General features: G+C 44.4%; 2 protein-coding genes across 2 annotated transcripts in view; one reads left to right on the top strand and one right to left on the bottom strand.

Annotated features, from left to right (window-relative positions):
* NEK6 (NIMA related kinase 6) overlaps positions 1–2372 on the top strand; it is a 43448-nt gene extending 41076 nt beyond the window's left edge. Inside the window, exon 10 of the mRNA XM_062505859.1 lies at positions 1785–2372. Coding sequence (XP_062361843.1) covers positions 1785–1895 — 111 coding nt within the window. The 3' untranslated portion in view covers positions 1896–2372. The remainder of the gene's footprint in view (positions 1–1784) is intronic.
* Positions 2373–4293: 1921 nt separating this feature from the next.
* On the bottom strand, positions 4294–24084 carry PSMB7 (proteasome 20S subunit beta 7). The gene is made up of 8 exons (XM_062505593.1): positions 23948–24084; positions 23739–23832; positions 23481–23578; positions 23032–23172; positions 22390–22505; positions 16183–16241; positions 4938–5089; positions 4294–4463 (listed from the first exon to the last, which is right to left on the bottom strand). Exons 1-8 carry the CDS (start codon positions 24007–24009, stop codon positions 4352–4354), a joined length of 834 nt encoding a protein of 277 aa, XP_062361577.1. The 5' UTR covers positions 24010–24084; the 3' UTR covers positions 4294–4351.
* Between the last annotated feature and the right edge of the window lie 23 nt (positions 24085–24107).

Genomic DNA, 24107 nt, shown 5'->3' with positions numbered 1-24107 from the left:
GCCTGTTGGCAGCAGGAATTAGTGTAAGCTGACAGATGTGTTTCCTGTCTTTACAATTACTGTCTGTTTGCTTCCCTCTGGCAGTGCTGAAGAGTGTGTGTAGTGCAGTGATACAAGTGGGGTGAGAAGGATGGTTTAGAGCTCAAAGGGGCCGGGTCCCAGAGAACTGCAGATGGTTCATGCACTATTAACAGGATGCTGGCAGAGGCTGTGCCTGTGGCTGCAGCTCCTCAGCTGCTGCTGCTGCTCACTGGAACAGCACAAACAGGGAGTTAAACAGGGCTCCAGCACCAACAGCATCCAGCGTGGTACTTCCTTGGAACAAGAAAGAGGAACAAGGCAGTGTTTGGAGCAGAGCCACTGCTTTAGTTTCCTTACAGGGATGTTCCTCTCTGTGGCCTTTTGTTCCTCACCAGTCCAGATCCCCCTGTGAACAACTGCACGCCGCTGGAAGCGGGAGGAGGAGCTGGGATCCAGCCAGGATGGGTTTTCTATATTGGGAACAAATTTGCTGGTAACTGGAGATGCTGGCTAGCAGTGCTGATCCAGGCTCAGCCCACTGGTTCTGTAGGTGCTGGTGAATGCCTGTGAGGACAGAACTGCCCGGGCTGTGGTTCAGTGCTACATGCACAGGGGAGCACAGCTACTGTTTGGACAAATGGTGCTGACAGCACAGGCCCTGGGCAGAGCTCTAGAAGGATTTTCAGTTGTTTGTGGGAGTGTTGTGGTCAGTTTTGATACGTGTCCAATCTTTGGGGGTCTCAGGGTTATGGAGGCAGCAATGTCCCTGCCCTGCCCTGGTCAAAGTCACCAGAGAAAGGGGTAGGGCCAGGCAGCAGGTCTGGGATGGGAGCAAGGCCTGGGCCTGTCTCCATCCAGAGCTGGAAACCTCAGGTCCGTTCGTTAATGCAGCTGAAGCCCTGTGCCTGGTAGCTCTATGGCCATGCTTTTAATTACCGGTAAAATAATTGGCACTGTGGCTACTGGGAGGATGTGAGAAGATCAGAGGCTCAAGGCTGTTTTTCCTGGTGCCTCAGGGGTACCAGCAGCTTTCAGTGTCTGTATAATTAAAAGCTACAATCTTTCATGTGCACAATAAAGAGGGCTGGGAGGTGGGGAGACTCCAGCTCTTCTGCATTTTATTTATTAAACATAATCAATGACCAGTTTCTCTTCTTCATAAAGGTTTTTTAGGCTGCACCAGGTTCTTACGGCTGTGACCAGTAGCTTAAGATACACAGGTGCTGGTCAGACTCGTTACACTGAAAGGCTTGAGCAGGTTTAGTGCTGGTGCTGGGGTCGGTGCAGGAAGGGCAGCACAGCTGCTGCTCCTGAAAGCTCTGCTTGGGCTCCCCTTTTCCTCAGTTCCCGTTCGCTGGCAGGTCCCTCCTCACCTCCCACCTCAGTCACAACTTGGAAGTGATCTCGGGTTTCCTTCCTCGCGTTGTCCGTGTCCTGCTTGTGCCACTGGTGCCTCCCTCTGTCCCACGCTCTCCCCAGCCCTGGGTGCACAGGCTGGGTCCTCCTTCAGGATACAAAATCCTTTGGGGTTGGGAAAGATTTAAATCTTTAGTGAAGATTTGGTGGGAAGGGTTGTTCCTGGCTCTTCTGGAGGTGGGACACAGACATGAGAGACACATGCCTGGATTCTGCCCAGCAACATCTGCCCAGAAGAGGTTCCCCTCTCGTGGCGCAGCTCCAGAGCCCGAGCAGACATTCCCAGAGCCTGTTCCAGGAAGGCAGCAGTGCACTCACTCCCGTGTGCCTGTTTTGCTGTCTTGCAGCTGCGGGAGCTGGTCAGCATGTGCATATACCCTGACCCCGACCAGAGGCCTGACATCGGTTACGTGCACCAAATAGCCAAACAAATGCACGTGTGGACTACGAGCACATGAGCGCCGGGCCGGGGAGCCAGCACAGCTCAGTCTTACTTGAATCCTTTTTCTCAGCTGAAAGCAACTGGTGCCAGGTCACACAGGTGGGAGGTTAAGCACTCGCAGCAGAGGCTCCAGCATTTGCAGGTTATTTGACAAGGACTTAAAGGTGGTCGTGCTTTAACGTGAAGATTCTGTGAGGTATTGCAAGTGATTCTCTTTATTTGTTATTTTTAAGGCCAATAATGTTACGGATGTAGATCATTTAAGGGTCCTTTCTTAAAACTCTCGTGTGTAATCTAGGATAGCAGCTATTACCGAGGGCTCAGCGTTTGCCAGACCTTCTATCTTAACTGTAATGTGAAATATTGAAATAATTCCTTCAGTGAAATCACTTTATACTAATGTAAGGATTACCATAGATTTTGTGTAATTTGTATAACTGCTACTTTGCCTCTTCTGCAAATGGTTAATAGCAAATTCAGTTTTTACTTGGTATATTTTAAAGCAGCCATTTATGTTTTTATTAATTTCCTCCTCTTCGGACTTAGGAGCTGGGAAGGGTTGCGGCGTGGGAAACCCTTGTGTTTCATGATTTATTTTTTTTTTTAATTCAAAACTTGAGTATTTTGCTGATGCATTTCTCTGTCAGAGATGAGTTAAACATGAGCCTAGGGAAAAGAAGACAAACATGCCAAGCAAACCCCTACCAGCCTTGCTCCTGCAGAGAATTACTCCTTTCCCTCATTTTCCCCTTTTGGAATGGTTCTTCTTCACCCCCAGGTTCTTGTTTAAAACCAGTGTTTGTCAAAGCAAACTCCGTTTTGGTGCAGAGACTTTTAGATGTTTAATAGTACATCGGGTACTATCAGTGGAACTTCAGCAGTGTTTTAAACACTTGGAAAATTTTTAAAAAATAAATGAAAGGCTTTGTGTACGGAATTCTGCCTAGGATCAGCCCCTTCTCTCAAACTGTGAAAGCTCATTACAGAATGTGAATGTTTATAAAATCTCAACCTGAGCTGAAGGAGTCATCGTCTTTTAACTGCATGAAAATTGTCAACCAGCTAAATTCATTCATTGAATCAATGATTTGTTTCATTACTGTCAATGGAAATACTCACTGCTTTAGGAAGAGCCGTGGATTCACGTTCCAGTGTCTCCATTCCATGTGCCTGTCAGGAGGAGCAGGGCTGCACTTGGTGCTCCAGAGGAAATCCTTCAGCCTGTGCTGCTCCAGTGCCGCTTCCACGTGGGACAGGGGCTTGTGCCAATGTATAAATTTGTGTGTGACAGTTCAAATGCAGCCTGTGCCTGTTTTCTTAAAGAAAGCTTGCAATCCTTAACTTTTTTGAACTAAGATTAGGGTTAGGGGGTTACATACATATATATGCTTTTAGTGGATTTTTTTAACCTAATTTTCTCTACTTTAAGGAAAACTGCAGTGCCATCTTCAACTGCTTCCTGTAAAATTTGGGAATATTTGTATAGGGTACCAACAAAAGCCATTAATTGCTGTGAATATGGTTGGTATCATTAATGCAAGGTGCCATTTCACTGAGGCTTCTCAGCAGACAGTTGAGGCTGCTGCTCTCATGGGGGCATGTGGGAAATTCAGATAATTCAAATCAGCAGGAGAATGTCATGGAGGCACCAAACTGCTCCCACCATTTCTGTGCCAATTAGTTTGGTTATTTATACCAGCTTCTTTAGCACTTCCCAAGTTTCAGCCTGAACCTCTCTGGTTCCACTGCAGCTTTCCTTGGAGCCATGGCTTCCAGGGAAGCTCAGCTCAAAGATGAGTATCTGGAGAAGTCTGGTTACTTTCTTGCTAGATAAAATTTCATAGTGCTTATAAAGAAATGTATTTCAAAAGGTAATTTTTTGCAACTCTGCATTTTTAGATAAATAAAAAAATATTTCCAAAATAAACACCTTTGTTTAAAAAAACAAAGAAGTCCAGTATTAAAGGTCCAAGTGGAGGTGAATAACGAGACAATGAGATTTGAAATGATGCTGGAGGTATCTACAGCAAACAGGGCAGCAGTAACATCGACATCCCCTGATGACCAGTGACACCCTGCAGGGAGGTAGCAGGAGAGCAGTGTCTGCTGGAGGGGCAAGGGCAGCAATTCAGAACCACCCACCCTCACTGTTTTTCTTGCATTCTATTAAATTAAAACTTATCAAATTAGACTTCTGCAGAGCACTTTTACTCCTGCTGTTTTGTTCCTGGAGGGAGGTAACAAAGCAGCTCCTTTTGTGCCCCCAGTGCCAGGTGATGCCTGGAGGGGAGTGCAGCTCTCACCTACTCAGACCCCTTGGGGTCAGTCCCAGAGCCCTCCAGGGCTGCAGGAGCCTCACCTGCTCTAGAGGAGGAAGGGAGAAGCAGCAGCAAGAGCAGGTACAGACACACAGAAGAGTTTGGGCAGACCCTCTTTATTCTGCACCAGCTGCTGTCTGAGCACCCACAGGGCTCAGGATGTGTCCATGGTTTGCACGGTCTCATCCAACACCTCGAGCTCCAGGTGTGCCACATTCTCTGTGAGAACAGCAGTTGTTCCTTTTTCACACTTGTACCTACCAAACCTAGTGAAGAAATGGGGGAAAATTAGTCTGGAAGATGGTACATAGGAAAATTTGCATTTAAAATTTCAGACCTGATTAGCTTTGGAAGTTTCCTGTGAAAGTCCAAAGTAAAGAAACTGTGCTTACTGCAAAATCTGTACTGACTACAGAAACTGACAGTTTCAGATACAGCAGCAGCTGTTTACAAAAACACTGCCATGTAACTGGCAAAGTTTTTACTGAAATCAGGGCTTTCAAAGTGGTGGGGGACATTTGTGCTAAAAATCAAAAAACAAGTAATTTGTTTATGTTTTGCAACTCTAGGATAATTCTACCAAAGTATTCACCTCTGTTCAGCTGCTGCTGCAGCTGCTCATTTGTGCTGTTCAGTTGAAAGTCCTACAGACTAGCAATTACTTACAGAACTTGGTATTACTAAAAGCAGGCCTTGCCAGGCAGAGCAGAGACCTCCACCAGAGCTTCAGGATCACTCACCTGTCCCCCTTCCTGTTGGCCACATCGTAGGGACGGAGGAAATCCAGCTTGTTCTTGCTGATGACACAGATGTCGATGTTGCTGCCGGAGCCCAGGTCGTTGTAGATTCCGGCTGCGATGGCGTCTCGCACGAGCTGCTTGGCCTCCTCCTCCTGGGAAAGGGAAAAAGCTGTCACTGCTCCAGTGCTGCCATTTCTCAGCACTGTCTGTCCCTGAACCTGTGGAGGCTGAGCTTGGAACAACAAATGATACCCCAAGCCCTTCCAGCACCAGGTACCACAGTCACAATGCTGCAGTTGGTTAAGTCTGTACCACTTAAGTGAAACAAAAGAGGAACTTCTGCTGCAGTAATGGATGTAACTAAGACACAGCTACTAGTCAGAAGGAACTGGAGTGCAACAGTGCCCATGTTACACAGCAGCACTCAGGAGTATCTTACACAGAAATATTTCAAATTCATCAAAATATCCATCAGAATATTACACCAAATCTGTAAGAACACATTCCTCCCTCACCAGTAACACAGACTGGTGCTGCTGTGGAGGCCTCGGGAATATGAACTGATGGGACTGGCAGCCCCCAGGTCATTCCAGCAGCACTAGCTCCCTCTGCAGCTCCCAGACAGGGCTGGGGCTGTTCCACACAAGCTTGATGGAAAAAATACCCACGCTCATCTCAGCACCATCAGGAACCATCTCACATGGCCTCAGCTCCTGCTGTAACTCAGGCAGGGGAGCATGAAGAAATGTCACAGAACAACTTTTGTGATGTATCAATTTAAATCATGTGAAAGAACACATTTTCACTGACAGAGCCCCTCAGTCCAGCCCCTGCCCCAGGGCACTGCAGGCCTTGGAGAGCCAGAGCAGTGAGGGGACATCCTGCACCCTCAGCTCCACTGAGCCTGTGCCCCTGTCACCTGGCCAAAGGGTGAGAATGCAAGGAAAACAGATGGAGTCCATATAAATATATACATGGACAAATGCATACATCATACACGCACACAAACCTTTTCAGTAGCCTAGAAAGTACAAACCAGGGAATGTAAGACCCCGTACTTCCTCTCAAAGGTGTGTTACTTACTTGAAAACACTGACTAGAGCTGCCTGTTCCAGACTGGAACACATCCATGGACACAGAGGTGTGGACTCATTTTGTCCCCACGTGTGTGCAGCAGTGGCTGCTCAGCTCACCCAGCAGATCCTGCTGCCATGCTGAGGCTCCCAGGCCCACTCCTCACTGCTTTGCTGCCGTTTCACACCTTGGAATAATCTTCTGCCACCAGACACCAGAAGAAGAGATGAGGTCAATGCTGAATTTGATAAATGCAGCTTTTTCCAGTGTGCCTCATTTTCACAGCCTGTCTGTGCCAGGACCCTGCCACATGACAGCAGCAGAGCCAGGAGCAGCAGCTCCCGACTGCAGCTGCTCCGGCCCCGAGCGCAGCTCAAGAGGAGCCCAAACTTAGCTCAGCTCCCACCTGCCTGCCCTGGACCTGCCTTGCTCTCCCTGGTGCCCCTCTGAACAGTGGGAATGACAATATTCCTGTGCCAGCAGCCATAGGAGCAGGGCACAGCCTCCACTGAGCTACAGAAACAGCAGCAATTCTTACCTCAGTCCCAGTTTTATGACTATTACCCTTTATAAAAGAAAATAAATTGAATTACGCTTCCTACCAAGCTGACTAGAACAATACAGCCATGCTGCAAAAATAATTCCTGTACCCTTCCTTTAGTGTTTTGAGCAATAAAATTCTGATAAGCAGGTAATTCCCCACTTAACTGACAGGAGACAGTCAATGATTTGTTGCAGACTAAGGTTATTTTAGTACTATAGTTGAAGTAAATAAACCAATGAAGTATGTGTAAATTTGGTTTAAGAACTAAGTGGTAGCAAAAGCAGAGTAATTTTAAGCTATGCGAGTGTTAGGTATAAGAAAAGCAGCTTAGGAAAACTACAGCAGATTAGAGGAGTTTGTTCCACTCTTCGTTTTAATTTCATCCTTTTAAGTCGACACTGTAAACCTCACAGACTCCTCTAATTTAAATCTGATTTGCTTTTTAAAATGTACTGTATCGCTCTACTGTAATCAAAACAGGTCAAAAACTACCCAGTGAAGTGCACTGGGAAGAGCTGAGCTGTAACTGCACTGAGGCAGCCACTGCACAGAGCCCAGGCTGCAGCCTCAGCTTCACTGACACAGTGCAGCTCAGTCTGTGAACATGGAATAATTGTCATTAGCAAACACTGCCTCAGTGCTGCTTCCTGCTCCTCTTTTTACAGTTCAGAAAGCTGAACAGAATAGCCACCAGAAAAACCCAAAGTACTGCTTACAGAGATCCTGCATGCAGTTCAGCAAGGACTGCTATTTACAGTCACAAAATAGAGGGTTAGCAGGAAAGTGCTGACACAGTCCCAAGTACAGGGCCCTCAATGAGTCACTGTAATAATTAATCTTAAAAAACCCTAAAAGTTCAGAGTATATAAAAGGAGCACTTCCTGCTTTATGGTTGCAAAGACCAAGCTAACTGGGAATATCCTCCTGTGGGGCCCCCACTGCTCCTTAAATGAGATTACAGGCGAGTGATGAACTGTAGGGCGAGGCAGCAGTGACAGGCAGCGCTTTATGGAGCGATCTGTCTGTCCCCATCACACAGCCCTCAATGTGTCCCTGGACTCCAATGTGCAGCTCCATTTACCTGCGTGTGACAAATGGCAGCACTTGGCCGAGGCACGGCGAGTCCAGCACAGTAATGGTCAGCACAGCTGTGCTGTGGGACACAGCCCCGTTCATTACAGTGACCGCCAGCACGGCTGCCAAAGGGTGCCTGAGGAATAGGGCAGTAAAGGCTAAAATAAATAACTCAGCACGGAAGGCTAATCTGAAACACTGTTTGATAAATTATTTATAACACAGACAATTGTCTGCATTTAATATTGGCGCTACCGGTAGCATCTTTAAAAGATGATTTATGTGTTGTAATGCCATTAAGCTTTATATGGGCCCACTGCTGGCTATAAAGTCTGCTGAGATTTAGAGAATGAGTTTTAAACTGTCACTGCAACATCATAGTAGATAGAGCCTGTATTAAATCTTTACTTTAAACCTGTTATCTGGAGAGTTGCAGTTTGCAGACACTCAGAGCTGATGGATTACCTCTCACAGCTGCTCTGCCACGAGTCCCAAACAGCACCGAGGAGCAACTTTTACACATTATTCTTGTATATGACTTGGATCAACTTTCTCTTCTCACTTGAGCAATTTCCAAATTTCAAGTGCTACTGAAGGGAAAAAAGAGACTTTCCTACAGGAGATGAAGCTACTTTTACATTGTATTAATACTGTCTTCACTAATAACCTGTATGCAAATTTAGCATTATGCTCCAGCAGCAAAGGGAGCAGCTGAAATGGCTTTGTGAACATTATTTCCTCACATTTTGTAACTTCACAAGCAAGTTAAACAGGAGATGTCTTTGCAAGATTTTAAAACTTTAGAAATTACTGATTTTTTTTTCTCTTACCAAAATAAAATTAATCCCTTCTGCAGGTCACCAGGATGCTGTTAGAGATGCAATACACAGTGCAGTTCTCCAAAGCAATTATTAGAAAGATTTGAAATGCAATGCACAATCAGTATAATATGAATGTAAGCAACCTTTTTTTTTTAAGAATAAACAAATGCAAATACTTACAACAGTCTTTTACAATAAGATTTGTTCAAATACTATCATAGAAAAAGTTGATACTAAAAGTGAGAATCCCCAAGACTTGGATGGGAAGAGAAGGGAAGGAAGAAACAATCAGAAGCTTCAGGAAGGATAATGACAATAAAAAAATAAATCTATAAACGAGTGCTGGGAATTTGGGGGTAGAAAGCAATACCTCTTGAAGGGCAAAAGCACCTACAGGAGCATAATTAGAGTCTGGAAGAGAATCAGCAGCAGGGGAGTGAGGGGCTGGGGTGATCAGTCTGTAACCAGAAGAGATGCTGAAGGTCTGCTCTAAGTCCTAAGACAGCAAACCTGAGAAGCAAAGGATTTTGTAGTTCTTGTAAGGGAAGGCTGGAAGGCTCCAGCAGCAAGAATAGATTTGGTTTGGCTGTCAGGAAAGGGGCAGGCATGTGTCATTTAAACCACTCGGGTTTAACAAGTCTCCCCCCAAAAGAGTGCATTTCCACTGCTGCCTCAGAATAAGGAATGACACAACTTGTCTCTTTTATATTTTGTTAATTGGACCTATGTGTTTTATGTTTGGATTCATTGTGACAGAAGTAAATGTTTATTTTTCTAACGATTTTCTGCTAAGAACTTTCCACATAAACTGCTCAGTAGTCCCTAATTATTATTCTCAGAGAAAACAGCTCTTCCCCATTCTGAGGAAGCTGCCTGTGAGTGCAGGCTCATCCCCACCCCCTCTCTGATATCATACACCACCAGTATAATAAACCACGTTAATATTTCATACCAGGGTGAAATATGCTGGAGTATCAATTCAACATCTGCTGTCTTTAGGGTACTGGCGTCCCGCAGAGACACTTTCAATTTGTAATTGAGTTCTATACTGAATTAATCAGCAGTTTATCTTTTTTAGTAAAATAATGTCTTCCCCACTAACCTGGATTTACATTAACAATTTATGCCAAATTACCTGCCAAGACAAGAAACTTCTACGATTCGGAACTACTATTCAATAACATTAGTTGCTGTATGTCATTCCCTATACAGGGATTAGTACAATCCATATTTCCAACGGCACAGAATTAAATTACAAGCTCTTCTCACAACTATGGGATTTCTTTTAATACTATTCCCATTCTCTGAACTAAGAATGATTACAAACGCTCATTCAACCCATCACTTATAAAGTTCATGGGTTTTTAGGGAACTGATTCTCAAAATGGGAACTGGCTTAACAGCACCAGAGCTGTAAATCCTGCTAGGCTGCAGCTCCTCCTCTGGCCCTGCTGTGCTGCTCTGCAGTAACACACCGACCCTTAGCCACCCAGATGTGCAAACCCTGCAAAAGACTGTGGTTAAAGTTACTTTATGTTACTGCATATAAAAAAATTAATATCAAGCAATAACATGTCTGGCTGCAAATAAAGCAAACTCTGCTCATCTGACTATTGCTTTACCTCTGACAAAAGGATGGAAGGGAATGAAGGTCAACATTTTATTTGAAAAAGAAGCCTTGGGCCCTCAGGTAATATATCCTTCCTAATACACCAAAATGCTCCATAAAGCCCAGGCTGGCTCCCTCCTCCTCCTCCTCCTCCTCCTCCTCCTCCCTGTTCCCTCACAGCAATTGCCCGCGGCCCCGCCGGCCCTCGCGGCGGGAGCAGCACTCGGGCTTCGTGCCACGTGAAATATTTTCCAGTACATTTTGTCTGTGTTCTGCAGTTATGGGAGATATACAAACTGGAACAATTTAAACTGGAACACCTGCTCCTGAGAAATGCATCAAAAATAATTACCTGTCCTCCCCCTACCCTGTGCAGTGAAATGATCTCTTAACACAGAGCCCTGCTTCTGGCCAGCTTGTCTACATTATTACGGGCAAAGTTTAAGTGTTACTTTCATAAAGGTGAAGAAATTGTTGCTCTTTGACATGCGGCAAGGCCCAATTTACACAAAGGTAACATTTATTTCCCTTGATATAGTCTGCAAACAGCAAACTGTAAGGCAGCACTGCTGGGTATCTCTGGGAACTCGGACTGGTGCTGCCAGCAGTGTCCCACCACAAACCTGTCATTCCAAAAGCTCCTCACAACACAGCCCTCCTGCAATCCCAGCCATGCCACAGCATACCTAGCTGGCATATTCCAAATCAGCCCAGGTCTCCTGTTTAACACTAGTTCCACAAAGGAATTGATCCAGGGCACAGTCCTGTGAAAGATGATGAAAACAGTACAAACTGTCCAATGTGTCATGCAGACACCAGGCTGCCACAGGATAATTGTGATCTAACCTAAGAATAAGAAACAGGTATGATAAGCCTTTATTTTCTGGCTGACTGTATGCACTAATACCTGATATTTACCCATGGAAATCCATGTCTCCAGGAGACACGAACACAGCTATGTCAGGAAAGCTGAAAACTGCAGTGCCACAAGCTCTGGCAGCAAGGAGTGAAGATATGCCACTAACAACAGTCTCAGTTCCTGTCACTGGATAATGAAATACAGATACACAGCACACAGAAACACAAAGTCCTGATTTTTGCTCACCGAGTCAGATTTCACCCCCCCCAGCCCTATTTACTTAATTCTGTGTTTGACACCAACAGGGGTTCAAGTATCTCAGGCAGGCTCTCCAGCCTAACTCCCATAGTCTGTCTTGATCTCCATTGTCTGCTGCCAGAGTGGAGCCCACAAACCTCCCAGCAAGTGGTCACCGTCCCACAGAGTCATTAAAGCTGTGGTGTCAGCTGGCAGGATCAGCACGGCTGCCACACCTGAGCCCAAGAGCTGATCACCATCACTAATGAACACGGGGCTCATCTGCAGCCTGTCACTGCTCCCCAGCCCCGTCACAACACTGGGGAGACAACTATTGTTGAAGATTAGAGACTTTTGACAGATTCCAAAAATAGCTCAGTATTGTTGTCAGTAGTTAACAAACAAAAATAATTCTACCATATTGAGGGGCGGTAGGAAATGTGAGCGCAGGAACATTTGAAGGATCTATGTGTCAGCTGCTTAAAAATGGAAGAAAGTGACATGTTTTCGTAATATTTCGTAGCATGCCTGATGCATTATTTTACTGAAATAAGAGGTGCATGCTGAAAGCTGCACTTAGGCTACTTTGCATTTTGATACTGCAAAGAACCCAGAGCACAGGGAGCACCCCAATGAAAGCACTCTGTGCCTCAGCTACTTCACTCAGGAATTAGGGGCCACTCAGAAATACCTCAAAAAACATTTCTCCCAAACCTGCCCACCAAACTGCTCATCAGATTGCTCCCAGCCCTTGTAGGTCCCACCCGAAGGGGTGAGCCAAAGCCCCCACTGCACAGTGGTCACTAAACCACACCAGGGGACCACCCCCCCCTCTGGAGGGACAGCAAGCCACAGGTTTTGGGACAGCACAGCTGCTGCAGCAGGAGAGGGCCTGTGCTCCATATGGAAAACACTCAGAACAGTCCTCTCCTCTTACTCACCTGTTCTTACCCTCCACAGTATTTTTGTCTTCATTCAGTACTTTATTTCCTGCCACACTTAAGAAATGATACAGTAAATAACTGTAAATATAATCTCACACATTTGTGTTGATCTGTCCTAGAAATAATCATTAAGTATCTGCCAGACTCTCTCTTCCACCTGCTCTGCTGCTGAACTCACTACTCCAAGATTTAGTTTGTTTTCCTTGCAAAAGTTCAGCTTTCTGTAGCTTCTGATTCTCTTCCTTTTGGAGCCTCTTTTTATTAAACCTGGCTGTTTTGATGAAATACAGTAAAGAAATGAAGTTACAAGCAGCCTTTCCTTGCTTAAACAAGAAGTCTGCAACATAGCCCCACTGCGCATCAAGTAATTCTACAGACAAAATGCTTCTACTTTTCGAACACCACAAATCAAATACCAGAAGAAAATATATCCTCCTCCCCATCTCCTGAGGAATTCAACCACCACAGGATAGATAAACCCAGAATCCCAGCATTTAATACCGTAGACATTTTTCCCCAGCTCACAATGCTTTCCATATCCACTGACTCAGATTTCTTTGCTATTGTTTAACACCAGAAGGCACAAATGCATTTACAAAATGACTGTAAGGTTTAAAAACCAGTGGTGACTCTATTGGAAGAAAAATTGGCTGCAATGAAAGATCTAAGCTCGAAACACTCCATTAGATGTGCTGTTCTTCCACTTACGATTTTTAAAGTAGATCTATAGCTGCCCACATGACAGATTAATATTGTTCCACTGTAGTTAGGTGCTTGGCATTACATTTTTGAAGCATCTAGAGGCCTTCAGGGCTGAAAGTGTTCCCATCCTCAGCGATCTATAATGGTTCCTCTAGAGGCCAGCACTCCTTCCCCACAAACCCTGCCTCCATAAATCAGGCTGCACAAGTGGCACTCGGGGACGTCACCATCCATCTCCACAGCTCCTCTGAAGGATGTTGGGTACAGATCATCTCCCAGCACTGCAGCCAGGGAAAGGACCATCACACTTGGCACTGATAAAGCATGTGCTACTTAAATCTGAAGACACACTAAGTCTATGGAAAAAAACACATCCTGCTGGTGTTAGCATGCCTCAGGCACTGGGAGAAGCTTCAGCAACTCATCTTCAAAAGGCAGAGAGCCAGGGCTCTAGAAACCTGCAAAAATTGGCTAAGCCTGCAGTCTTTTTTATTTTATTATTTTTTTATTTTTTTTAGTTGAGCATCTTCAAAGTCTACGATTCTAACTGTAGGGCACAGCAGCTGCCACTGCAGATTTGATCCTCTCAGCTTTTGGCAGCTCTCAACTTGAAATTCTAGCAAAAGAATTTTTCAAGTTGCTATTATTGCCTGTCATGGATTTATAAATATTGTGCACTATCTGCTGTGGCATGGCTCTCCTGGGACACCAGTGCATGCCAAAAGCATAACAGAATGAAAAACAGTTCCTATTCTTCAAATAAATGCTAATTTTTTTTTAACTGTGCTCACACGATGCGTTTGGTGATCAGCTTCAATAGTACAGAATATATATCAGAGGCAAAAAAGCTGATTGTCTCTTCCAGTAGTATTCAGCTGCTACTTTCATTAAGCTTGTTTAATTACATTCCAGATGCTAATTTGCAAGTTGATACCAGAGGGTGCAGGACAGTTTGCCTTTGAATCATTTTTCTGTGATGTGATGGTCTTGAAGCACACCACTACCCCTCCAGTAGCCCTAGCAAGCTATTCTGACAATTAGTGCAAAAGAAAGGAGAATTGATCTTGACAGAAAAATAATAATTTTCTACGTATTTTATTAAATTAATCTCCAGCAATTTTATCTTCATTGCCATTTCACAGCCAAGTTTTATGTAAAATATATATAGCATACTTCAGATTTAATTTGGATTAATATCAACAGAAATATTTGTTATTTTATTAATTTACTGAAAAAAAAACCCACATCTGACTTAGAATGTAACTACAAACACACATGAGGAAGTGGTTAAGAGCACAGTTGAGCTTTATCACATGAAACCTTGCTGGTTTGGTTAATACAATTCCTGAACTGTTATTAGATAACAGATTATCCAGGAAAACCAAAGGAAGGGTTAAGGTGCATGCAAGTCTCAAAGATCTAAATATCTATTTCAACAAATTGGTAGGCTGCATGTCTACATGCTTGTTATAAGTGACTATCTGCTGCCACTTATGGTTGTGTGTGAAGACAGTTTAATGAGGATGACCTTTCTAAATAGGAAAATGTAGAGATTTACCAGTTTTTGGTGCCTTTTTCGGTTGCTCTTACACAAGAAATGACTTAAAATCCAAGCCTGAAAGCTAGCTGAGAATAAATGAAAATTGTAACTGCACAGCTCTTTACCATTTGTATCTTGGAAAGAGGACTATTGTGCTGTAGCTGTTGCTTGCAGGGATTTGCAGTCCGTGTTTTCAGTGCAATGGCACACATGCCAAGTGCACAGTCACACAGGAGGCTGCAAAAGGAGCCTCTCATTCTTACAGCAGCACGAGAGGAGAGGGAGAAACAGAATCTTCCTCTCTCTCTCTCATGGCTCTATCAGCCATCTGGTGTGAGGATCCTTCCCAGAGACACTTGGGAGCCTATTAAACATATTCCAATATTTCTGATAACAACTGTAAATATACTAGAGGCTAGAAGTTCAGTGTCTTCAGATGCTGTCCAAATCACAGGAATCCTGATCCCACTGTGTGTCCCTAACTCTGCACACTTACAACTCTTGCTTATGTACTGACAGGACAGGGGCCAGGGACAATTGCAAAACTGCTTATTACTAATGCTGAAGCAATTAACTAATGGCAAACTTATCAAAACAAGGTGAGGGGCTGACTATTTGTTTTTTTAAATCTGCTGCAATTGCACTGTGATTTGTCAGGAGATGTACCAAGGTACAACAGATCACCTCACATTTTAAACTTCACTTACCAGCTTTATAGAAAGAAACTGGATTTATGGGACCATCACCTAAAACCACAGTGCACTTGAGGAGGAGGAAATGACCCACAGCAACTGCATGACAAAAATTAGGAGCATCTGAAGACCTCTGCTGACAGTAAACTAACTTTCTCCCTTTCTACATAATTCAGTGATACTGAAGAGCTCCAAGTTTTGTTTTATCTACCTTTCAGGCTGAAATGATTGCAACTGTTAGTGCTACAAGTCATTTTGTAATGGGTTCAATTTTCAATCTTGTGTTCAATTCTCTTTTTTTTTCTTTACTGTGGAATTACTAATCAACTGGAATGAGGAGGAGCATTCACAGAAAGTCTGAAGAGATTAATGTGGTTTAAGAGGACTTGGCATTCCTGAGGCATTTTATGAAATACAGTTACAGAAAACCCTGTAATTGTTTAGTAGTTAATTTCATCTGGATTCTCAGGGTTTACATTAGCAGTATGGTATAAGCAAATGCAAAAAACACTGTAGAAAATACAAAAACTATGCACTGCATTCATTTGTAGCTGAACAGCTTACTCTGATCTTATCACAACACTCCAGCTTTTAGCTTTCCTGAATGATTCTTTATATCAACAATCAAGTGTTTTCCATTTTTTTTCCATTTTTTATCAGTATCATCAGCAAAACACAACCTCATGAGTCTTCTGATAATCACCTTTTAAGCAGATATTAAAAGTGCAAACACTAGTTCTGAACATGCCCCATCAACCAGAATTGTTTTATGTACTACCTGAACACTTTTTGTTGCATTCTCTTTTCAAGACTGAGAGAGAAGGAAAGACTGACAGAAAAACAACACTGACTGTGCAAGGACTGGTAAATTCCAGAAGTCAACTATAACCAGTGAGCTGTATGTTTTGAAAGCCTTTACCTACATTCAAATCACACATTTTCCCATATATAAATACAGCTTCTTGTAAATTTATTTATTTTACCCATCAATTTTTACAGCTTTGCAGTAAGCTGTCATTAGTACATTTTAAGTGCAGCAAAACTAGAGCAGATTTACCTTTTTTTTTGGAGTTTCAAACCTCCTAAATTCTTATGATCATGAGGATTGCTGAGGGAAGAAACACTGAGGTTTACAAACCCAAGACTTACCTCCATGTCGGGTTTGTATTTATCTTCAAACACTGCCATGGCTGCGAGCGATCCAGAACCTGTGGTGACAACACCAGGACACCCCTTTAGCCAGTGGATTTAGGTATGGCAATTTTTAAAAAGAAAAATCTAGTACATCTCATCAGCACAAACCAAACTGAAGCCCACCTTAGCTTCCTCTGCACTGTACAGTGTCTACACTAAGTCAGAGCCTGATTTAATCCTGGGGGTACAGCTCGTGTGCGCAGCCTCGGCACAGGCCCGTCCTGACAGCCTTTCCTTCTTATTTGAACATAAGATACAAAATCGAGGTAAGAAACAAAGAGTTAAGGGAATGCCACAGCTTGCAGTCCCTACTCCTCCATCCCTCCTGCCCCTCTCAGAGGGGTACAGGAATGAGGAGACGGCCCCAACCCTGGGGATGAGCAGCCCAGCAGTGGCAACAGGGCAGGGGGCTGCTGCCAGCAGCAGATGTCCCCTCTAGTTAAACAGTTAATTGTGCTCCGCATTTGTGCCACTGTTTTTACAATGAGGAACAGTAACAGCTGAACAAAGTGCCAGAGACAAAACCACGAGTTTAGGACCAAGCACAAATGCAGTGATGGAACAGGAGCCATCTCTGCCCACAGCACTGTGACTGCAAGGTTATAAATGTGCTTTTCAGGAATTAGCACAAAAAGCAGGATGCTACTGTTTGAAACTGTAAACTTGCTTTGTTCAGAAAGAGTGAGCCTTCAGGAAGATTTTCTTTTCTGTCCGTGGCCCTACCCATATTTCAGAGAGCACTACTTTTGGGGAGTGAATAAAGTTACCTGCAATTTTTTACTCCAATTAGAAGATTTTCTGGCATTTATTACTTTTTAACTTGTTTTGCATGGTGCTATCTGTTTAGCTGGGTCACAGAGAAAGCCGTATTTCCTATTTAAAATGATTTGTGTATATCGCTTGACCACCTCAATGGTTTAGTGAAAGCAAAAGGCAGCGATTAAACAGTTTCAAATGAGGTGTCCTGCTGATTTTATCAAGTCTGCTGAATGTATAATGAAAAAGGAGAAGCTGACAGTGACACTGTTGAGAAAATACAGACTACCTTAGCTGAACCATTTAAGGAGGTCCAATTATAGATCAAATTTAAAGGGTTGAAACAGCAGATTTACAGACACAAATCAATGAACATGGTAATCCTGATGAATATGACAGATATTCCTGTTACAGAATATTGCTGTGGTTGAGGATCATTACCTTTACAGTACCAAATACATCACATCTAAAAGCAGTAGGACACTCTATAAATGTGTACTTGCATTGCAGGCAATGACTGTTCATTTACACCTTGGAGCAATACACAACTCCATTTTTTAAATGCTGAAACTGAGAATAAAGAAGATTTTAAAGCAACTAATAGCAAAACTGAACTGCTGATGCAAACAGCTGATATCACAGAACAAACCACAAATAAAAGGAATTTTACTGACCCTTCAAACTAGGTTTAAATAAAGTGTGTGCCAAAACAAATAAAGAAACATGAACAATAAAATAATAAGTCTTCTGGAATTATATAGGAATATTTCTAATGAGATGGGAAAAAAAGTCTGGGCTGTGGTCTCAAACCAAGCCCACATTCTTGCTATACCTAAATGAAGGCCTAGCATGAACTGAGAAAAAAACCTCAAAACAACCCTGTGTTTGGGAAAGGTTGACAAAATCAGAGTACAAAGACGAGAAAATGTGCAAGAAAGAAAAAAAGTATGAAATGTAATATCTGACCATAATTATTACATTAGCTCTTTAGCTAGAAAAAAGTGATCTTAATTTCTTAAAACTTCTACTGACAAATAAAAAATTATCAATAACACAGTTCCATACATGGCTCAGGCTGAATTCCTCCAGCTCGTTTTAAAAAGAAGTTCCCAAAAGAGCCTATGGGCAGGAAATCAGTAACTTAAAGAGGAAAAAAAGGAAAAAGGTGGGGGGAATCTTATGTTACAGTACATTAAATCCTTTATACATAAAGAATTAGACTTAATTATTTATCTCAGTATGTTACCAAGACCCAAATAAATGCCAAATCTACTATCAACCTTAAATAAATAAATCCAGACCGTCCTATAATGTAAATTTTCAAAGAGTTGTTTAAAGTCTTAATTAAACCTACATGCAGACATTTACATCTGAAAACCAAGATCCTAAGGAGGTTCTAGCCGAACAGGAAGCTGGAAAAGCTTCCTAGAATTAACTCACTTCATTTATTCTCTAGTGCTTATAAATCCTAAACAACCTTGCATTTAAAATTTACTTAGCAAAAGCCTCCCAGCACAGCAAGGCGTTCTCTGAAAGAACAGATTTTCCTGATCTTAAATAGCACAATGAAAATTCCTCACTGTTCCCAGCACCAGATGTAAGTGTTTTCAGGAACACCAGTCAATGCACACATCTGAGGGTCTCCATCAAAACAAAGCATGTTTGACAACAGCACCAGGAGCTGCTGTGGAAAAGCCTCCACGTGCAGACGTGCCCTGAGCACAGAGCTGAGCACAGCCCACCTGCACTGCTGGGACTGGCCTGCACATGGACAGTCACCCCCGTGCTGAGAACCTCGCTGTCCCACTGCATCCACCTCCCTCTCCTGGCCAAACTGCACTCGCCACCCACCATGTTCCAACCACTCCAACTGCCTCCTGAAAGCTGCATTGTCACAGGAGAGCAGGCAATAAAACTGGGAACTTAAGTAACTGCAAGCACGGTTTTCTTATTGCAGTTCCTATAAAAACACAGAGAACTTGGATATTAAGGGTCTATGGAGAACTTGTTTGTGTGTGGGGATACAGCTGCTCTCTTGTCCGTGCACTCAGTGCCCACCAATAATTCATTTTTAATAAGCATGCTTTGCCTTTATGCAGAAACAAGCATCACAATTCCCAAACAAAATGTCTGGAGAAGGATAAAATCCGAACGTGGCAAAACACCGTCCATTCAACTTGGGGTGGATTCCCCACCTCATACACACAGTAACTGATTTAAGTCACTACCAGCTCAGATTCAGCAGCACTTCAACCTCAAATTCATTAAAACCTCCAGGAAAGCCTTGTGATAGCATCTCATTAAATCATGTCTTTACCTGAGCTCAAAGTAACACCAAACCAGGTATTTATCTTAGGTAAGATTTCAAACTAAGCTCTGCAGAAATAGGACATTTTCTTTGTTGGACTTATTTTTATCACGTGTTTAAAGTTTATGTCTCTTCTGTATGTGAGCAATAAGAATAATTAGAACAAAGGATAATAGGCAAAGCCATATTTTATTTGTATTATGTAGCATTCAGGAAAAAACCCTTTCAGATCTTTAAAACCCACTAACTGCTAAGAATGCTTACACTTAACATCAAGTAAAAAAAAAAAGTCATCTCAAGTCCAAAGAATTTACTTTGCATATATTTTCAGTAAGCTACACTTTAGAACCAAATATTCAGGAAGCATTAATCTAATATCTACACACATAAAAATAATGAGTGCAAACAAATTCTATAGAACTACAGAAGCTGAACTACTTAGATGCAAATGCTTTTCAGTCTCCTGATTAGCATGAACCAGGTAAGTCATGAAACAATAAGAGAATTTACTGTTCTCTTCTTTAAGTAACACTGGTCATTTCCTGAATTTTCCCAACCAAGTTGCTGAATTTTCTGCATGCAACTGTCATAAATTCACTTTAAAAATACCATCTGGTCCTCACTTGAGCAGTTGTACCACTTCAGCATTGATTTAAGTGAAAGATAATTATTGATACATAGCAAAAAAGTGCAGCTTACAATTTTTACTGTGAATTACAAGTGTGGGAGCCTTTCTAAAGCAGATGCACTGGGTGTTTTCAGCAGAACTTTCACTGAAGACAAGTCCTCATTGCCAAGTACAGTCCATCTCCTCACCCAAGGACCCGTTTCTGCCACACCAGAGGATGTGCAGAGCTTTGAGAGCAACATTTAGCACTTCCTCATCCATCACCGCCAGGGCTCCCTGACAGGGCATTTATTCACACGCACTCATTGTTATTCAATTTGCTGCTCATCCCAGGTAAGAATTCCATGATCTCGGCAGCCCCTTGGATTGGGATCATTTTTCAGGTGGCTCCTGGCTGGGGGCTGGCTCCCAGCAGTGGGAGTTCTTGCTCTGCAGCATGACACTGCCACTGCATGAAGAGCTGATTTATGAATATGAAGCACCACTGGCACCAGGGGAGCAGTTCCAGCCACGAGAGACTCCTGAATACTCTGCCTGCTTCCAAAAGCTTAACTACACACTTCAAGTGCTTTAATTTTATGCATGCATTTCATTATAAGCCTTGGCCAGAAGCTTTCCTAGACAAGCCAAGCAATCAGACAATCTTGCATCATTTGCTGAAATCCAATTTTGTCCATTGTCAGCATAATTTGATGTTCTTGCTCCTGAGTAAGCACTGTGTACCTTCTAAATATCTCTTGCAAGACAAGACACTACTCTGTCCATCCAGACAGATCAGCACACTAAAATCAAACTCAACTGCTCAACCACCTTTCCTATTTAATACGAAATTTCCAGAAGTTAACTGGCCAAACATACCTACCCTGATTTAATAAACCACCTTTAGAACATTTGGGATAAAATACCCCAAAAACCACTAGATTAGTCTAAGTAAGACTGCAGTACAATTCCATCTGCTACCCTCAGTTTGACTTTTCATAGTTTTTCTGCTGTCTTGATTCCGTCTTTCATCTATATGCATTATATAATTTTTTACTAAAACATATCCTGGTCACTGGAGGAAGTGTCAGTGCACCAGGGGTGGGAAAGTGAAGGACCCTGATGCTAAGAAGGGCTTTGTCTGACAGCGTGGCTAAAAGGAATGTGTGGGCACCAGGCACACACCTGGTAGTGCCCACAGCAAACTGAAGTTTAAGCTACACGGAACTTAATCCTCTGATATTCTACTTCCCACTCGTTTGAACTTGGTCTGCTACTATGCTATTTTTGTGGAGAGAAAGAGGAGCTGCCAGGATTTCCCGACAGGCCAAGTTTTAAAGCTTTTAAACCTGAGGCAGGAAAGCCAACCAACATGTGTGGAGTGCAGAACATGCGTTGTGGTGCAGGGGAGTGGCTCCCAAAGCCCTGGTTGGGCCAGTTCTGTGTCCCTACGGCCCCCACGGGCCTCACCAGCACTCATAGGCCCCATAGCCCTCACAGGCCCCACAGCCACAGCCCTGTGGGCCCCATAGCCCCCAAAGCCCTCATAGCCCCTCCGTAGCCCCCACAGCCCCCCAAAGCCTTCCTATAGCCCTCCCAGCCCCCCCATAGCCCTCCTATAGCCCTCCCAGCCCCCCATAGCCCCCCCATTTCCCCCCCATTCCTCTTATTCCCCCAGAGCCCCCCCCCCCAGCCCTCACAGCCCCCACGATGACGTCACGAGCCCGCGCCGCCGTGCCCGAGCCGCTGGCGCCACCCAGCGGCCGCGCGCCGCCGCCGCAGCGCCCGGCCCCGCTAATTGCGAGCGTTAATAAATCACGGCCTGGCCACACCGCTACCCGCGCCGGCTCCGAGAGCCAGCGAAGCAAAACAAACCTCCGCCATCTCCGAAAACAGCCTGAGCAGGTGTTTTAGCCAAAGATGCCAGCCAGAAACAGAAAATATTAATGAGAATCTACAAATGCGTATTTTCCCACCACAGAAGCAGCATAAAAAGCTGCACCAGGCACAGGCTGACTGATTTACTAATCTAATACACTTTGTTTCCAGATTGGTTTTCTGATATATTTATTTGAACTTTCCCCTAACCTTCCATGGCTCTACCAAACATACACTTTCAAGTCTTCCAAACAAAATACAAGTTCCCCAAGTGAAATCTGTACAAACCACAAGTTAGGACAATCTGCAAATCAGGTTTCTGAGGACTCTTCCTTTTTTCTTTCAGCAAGATTTTGGCAATCTCACAATTCTTGTGCTTTAGGATGTGTAACACACAGAGCAACATTCCCAGTACCTGGCAGCTGAGTTTCATCCCAGCCCATGTTTGTGAAGAAACAGAACAATGCACCTGCCTTATAAATACAATAGGTACAACCTTATCAGCGTACTGTGAGGCTCACACAGCTCCCAGCAAACAATGGGATTTAACTAAAACCACTCTAAATACCAAGTTTACCCCTTCCCCATGCCCTGGCCCCGCGGGAGCACTCACCCATGGTGACGTAGGGCAGCTTGTCAGTGGATCCGTGGGGGTGGATGCTGTACAGGTGAGGACCTGTGACATCCACTCCCCCCAGCACCAGGGAAGCGCCGATGTAGCCTTGGTACCTGGGAGCAACGTTTGTCTGTGAGTCTGAAGCCCACAACTCAGCTGTGGCTGCTTAACACAATACAGGCATTTGGGAACTGTGCTGCAACTACCCGGGTACAGCTCTGCACTAAACGGGCTGCTTTTACCAGCTGGCAGCAATAAAATAAGAAAAGTACTAAAATATGGTTCATTTCAGTGTCCAGCAGACTTTCTGAGGCAATGATTCTATTACAAATCACAGGAAACTCCCAGTTTTACAGGCTTGCACTACAAGCTCTATTACTGGTCCAGCCTTCTCACCACAAGGATACACAATATTCATGGGTGTGATTATGTATTAAACTAATACTCTTCTATTTTTGTTATGCGATCACTGCATAATTCTCTAAAACCCAGTTAAGAAACCCAAGAAGCAAAGAGCAACTAATAAATCTTTCCTGAAGCCTTGTTATGAAGGTCAAGGAGGCTGAGACAGGATGCTCCTTAAGCATCATTTGGTGTTCTTACCAGCACTGTTAATAAACAAGAAACCCACTCAGTTACCTGAACAGCATCTGCTTGAGCATCCGATTGGCTGTCACAACTCGTGGGAGCCGTCCTGTGGACAGGGAATGGAGCTCCAGGTTGGAGGAGATGAGCTGAGTTGTCATCTCAGTGTCTGCAGCTGTCCCAGCACCGCAGCAGCTGAGGAACGTGATGAGCAAATGAGGAAAAGGAGACAGAAATCTCCATGCTTCATGCAACAAGCAGAAATTTCCTCATTGCAAAACTGAGGGACCTAAGTTCTCACACAGAGAGCATGGAGCAAGAAGCCTGCTTAAGTGTAAATGGAATACCATGAACCCTCAAGCCTTGCTAATAGAACATCACTTTGAAACAGAGCTTGATATTTGCCGCTAGTAAAGAACACAGCTAACCCAGTACCAACATCATTACACAATTATGTACACAGTAAACAATTTACCGCCCAACAAAAAAAACGCAACACTTACTAGATATTAGGGGAAATAAAGTGTATTTTCGAACAGTTCTTGTCAGCAACAACCATGCCCTCAGTTGCTCTCGTATCCGCTCCGAGGACGATGCCATCCTACAGGAAGGGAGAATTATTCCCAAAGCCGCGACCTCTACGGGGACCTGCCCGGGGGCAGCTCGGGGGATCGGGACGGGGCCGGGCACACCAGGGGTGACTCAGCAGCGCGGAGCCTCCGCCGCGGGCCCGGACCGGCCTCGCCCCCCGCCCGCCTCACCTTGAAGATGACGCCGGCGATGGTGGTGCCGGTCTTGCGCGGCGCGGGCACCCGCAGCCCCTTCTGGACGAGCTCGGCCTCTAGGAGCGAATTCCTACAACACAGGGGGCGAGTGAGGCCGGGCGGAACGGTCCCCGCCGCCCCCCCGGCCCGACGCTCCTCCTGTCCTCGGCCCCATACCCGTCCCACTCCCGGCGCCGCCGCCTCACCGAGCGCAGTTGTCGAAGCTGAAGCCGCCGGCGGGAGCGCGCACCACGGACACGGCCGCCATGTTCCACCGGGCACGGGGGAGGGGGCGGCGAGCGCTTCCGGGGCAGCGAAATGGCGGCGGGGCCGCGCGCTGAGGGGCGGGGCCGCGCGCTGAGGGGC

This window comes from Cinclus cinclus, chromosome 19 (genome assembly GCF_963662255.1).
Source record: "Cinclus cinclus chromosome 19, bCinCin1.1, whole genome shotgun sequence".
In the NCBI taxonomy this organism is placed as follows: Eukaryota; Metazoa; Chordata; class Aves; order Passeriformes; family Cinclidae; genus Cinclus; species Cinclus cinclus.
Note: the sequence above shows the minus strand (reverse complement) of the source record. Positions and strands in the feature narration are given on the sequence as shown.

Excerpts from the sequence above, each read along its gene's own strand:
- PSMB7 (XM_062505593.1), bottom strand. The coding sequence starts at position 24,009 with ATGGCGGCCGTGTCCGTGGTGCGCGCTCCCGCCGGCGGCTTCAGCTTC. Across the intron at positions 22,506-23,031 it reads CTCAAGCAGATGCTGTTCAG|GTACCAAGGCTACATCGGCG; the intron begins GTAACTGAGTGG and ends CGTTGCTCCCAG. Across the intron at positions 4,464-4,937 it reads GCCAACAGGAAGGGGGACAG|GTTTGGTAGGTACAAGTGTG; the intron begins GTGAGTGATCCT and ends TTTCTTCACTAG.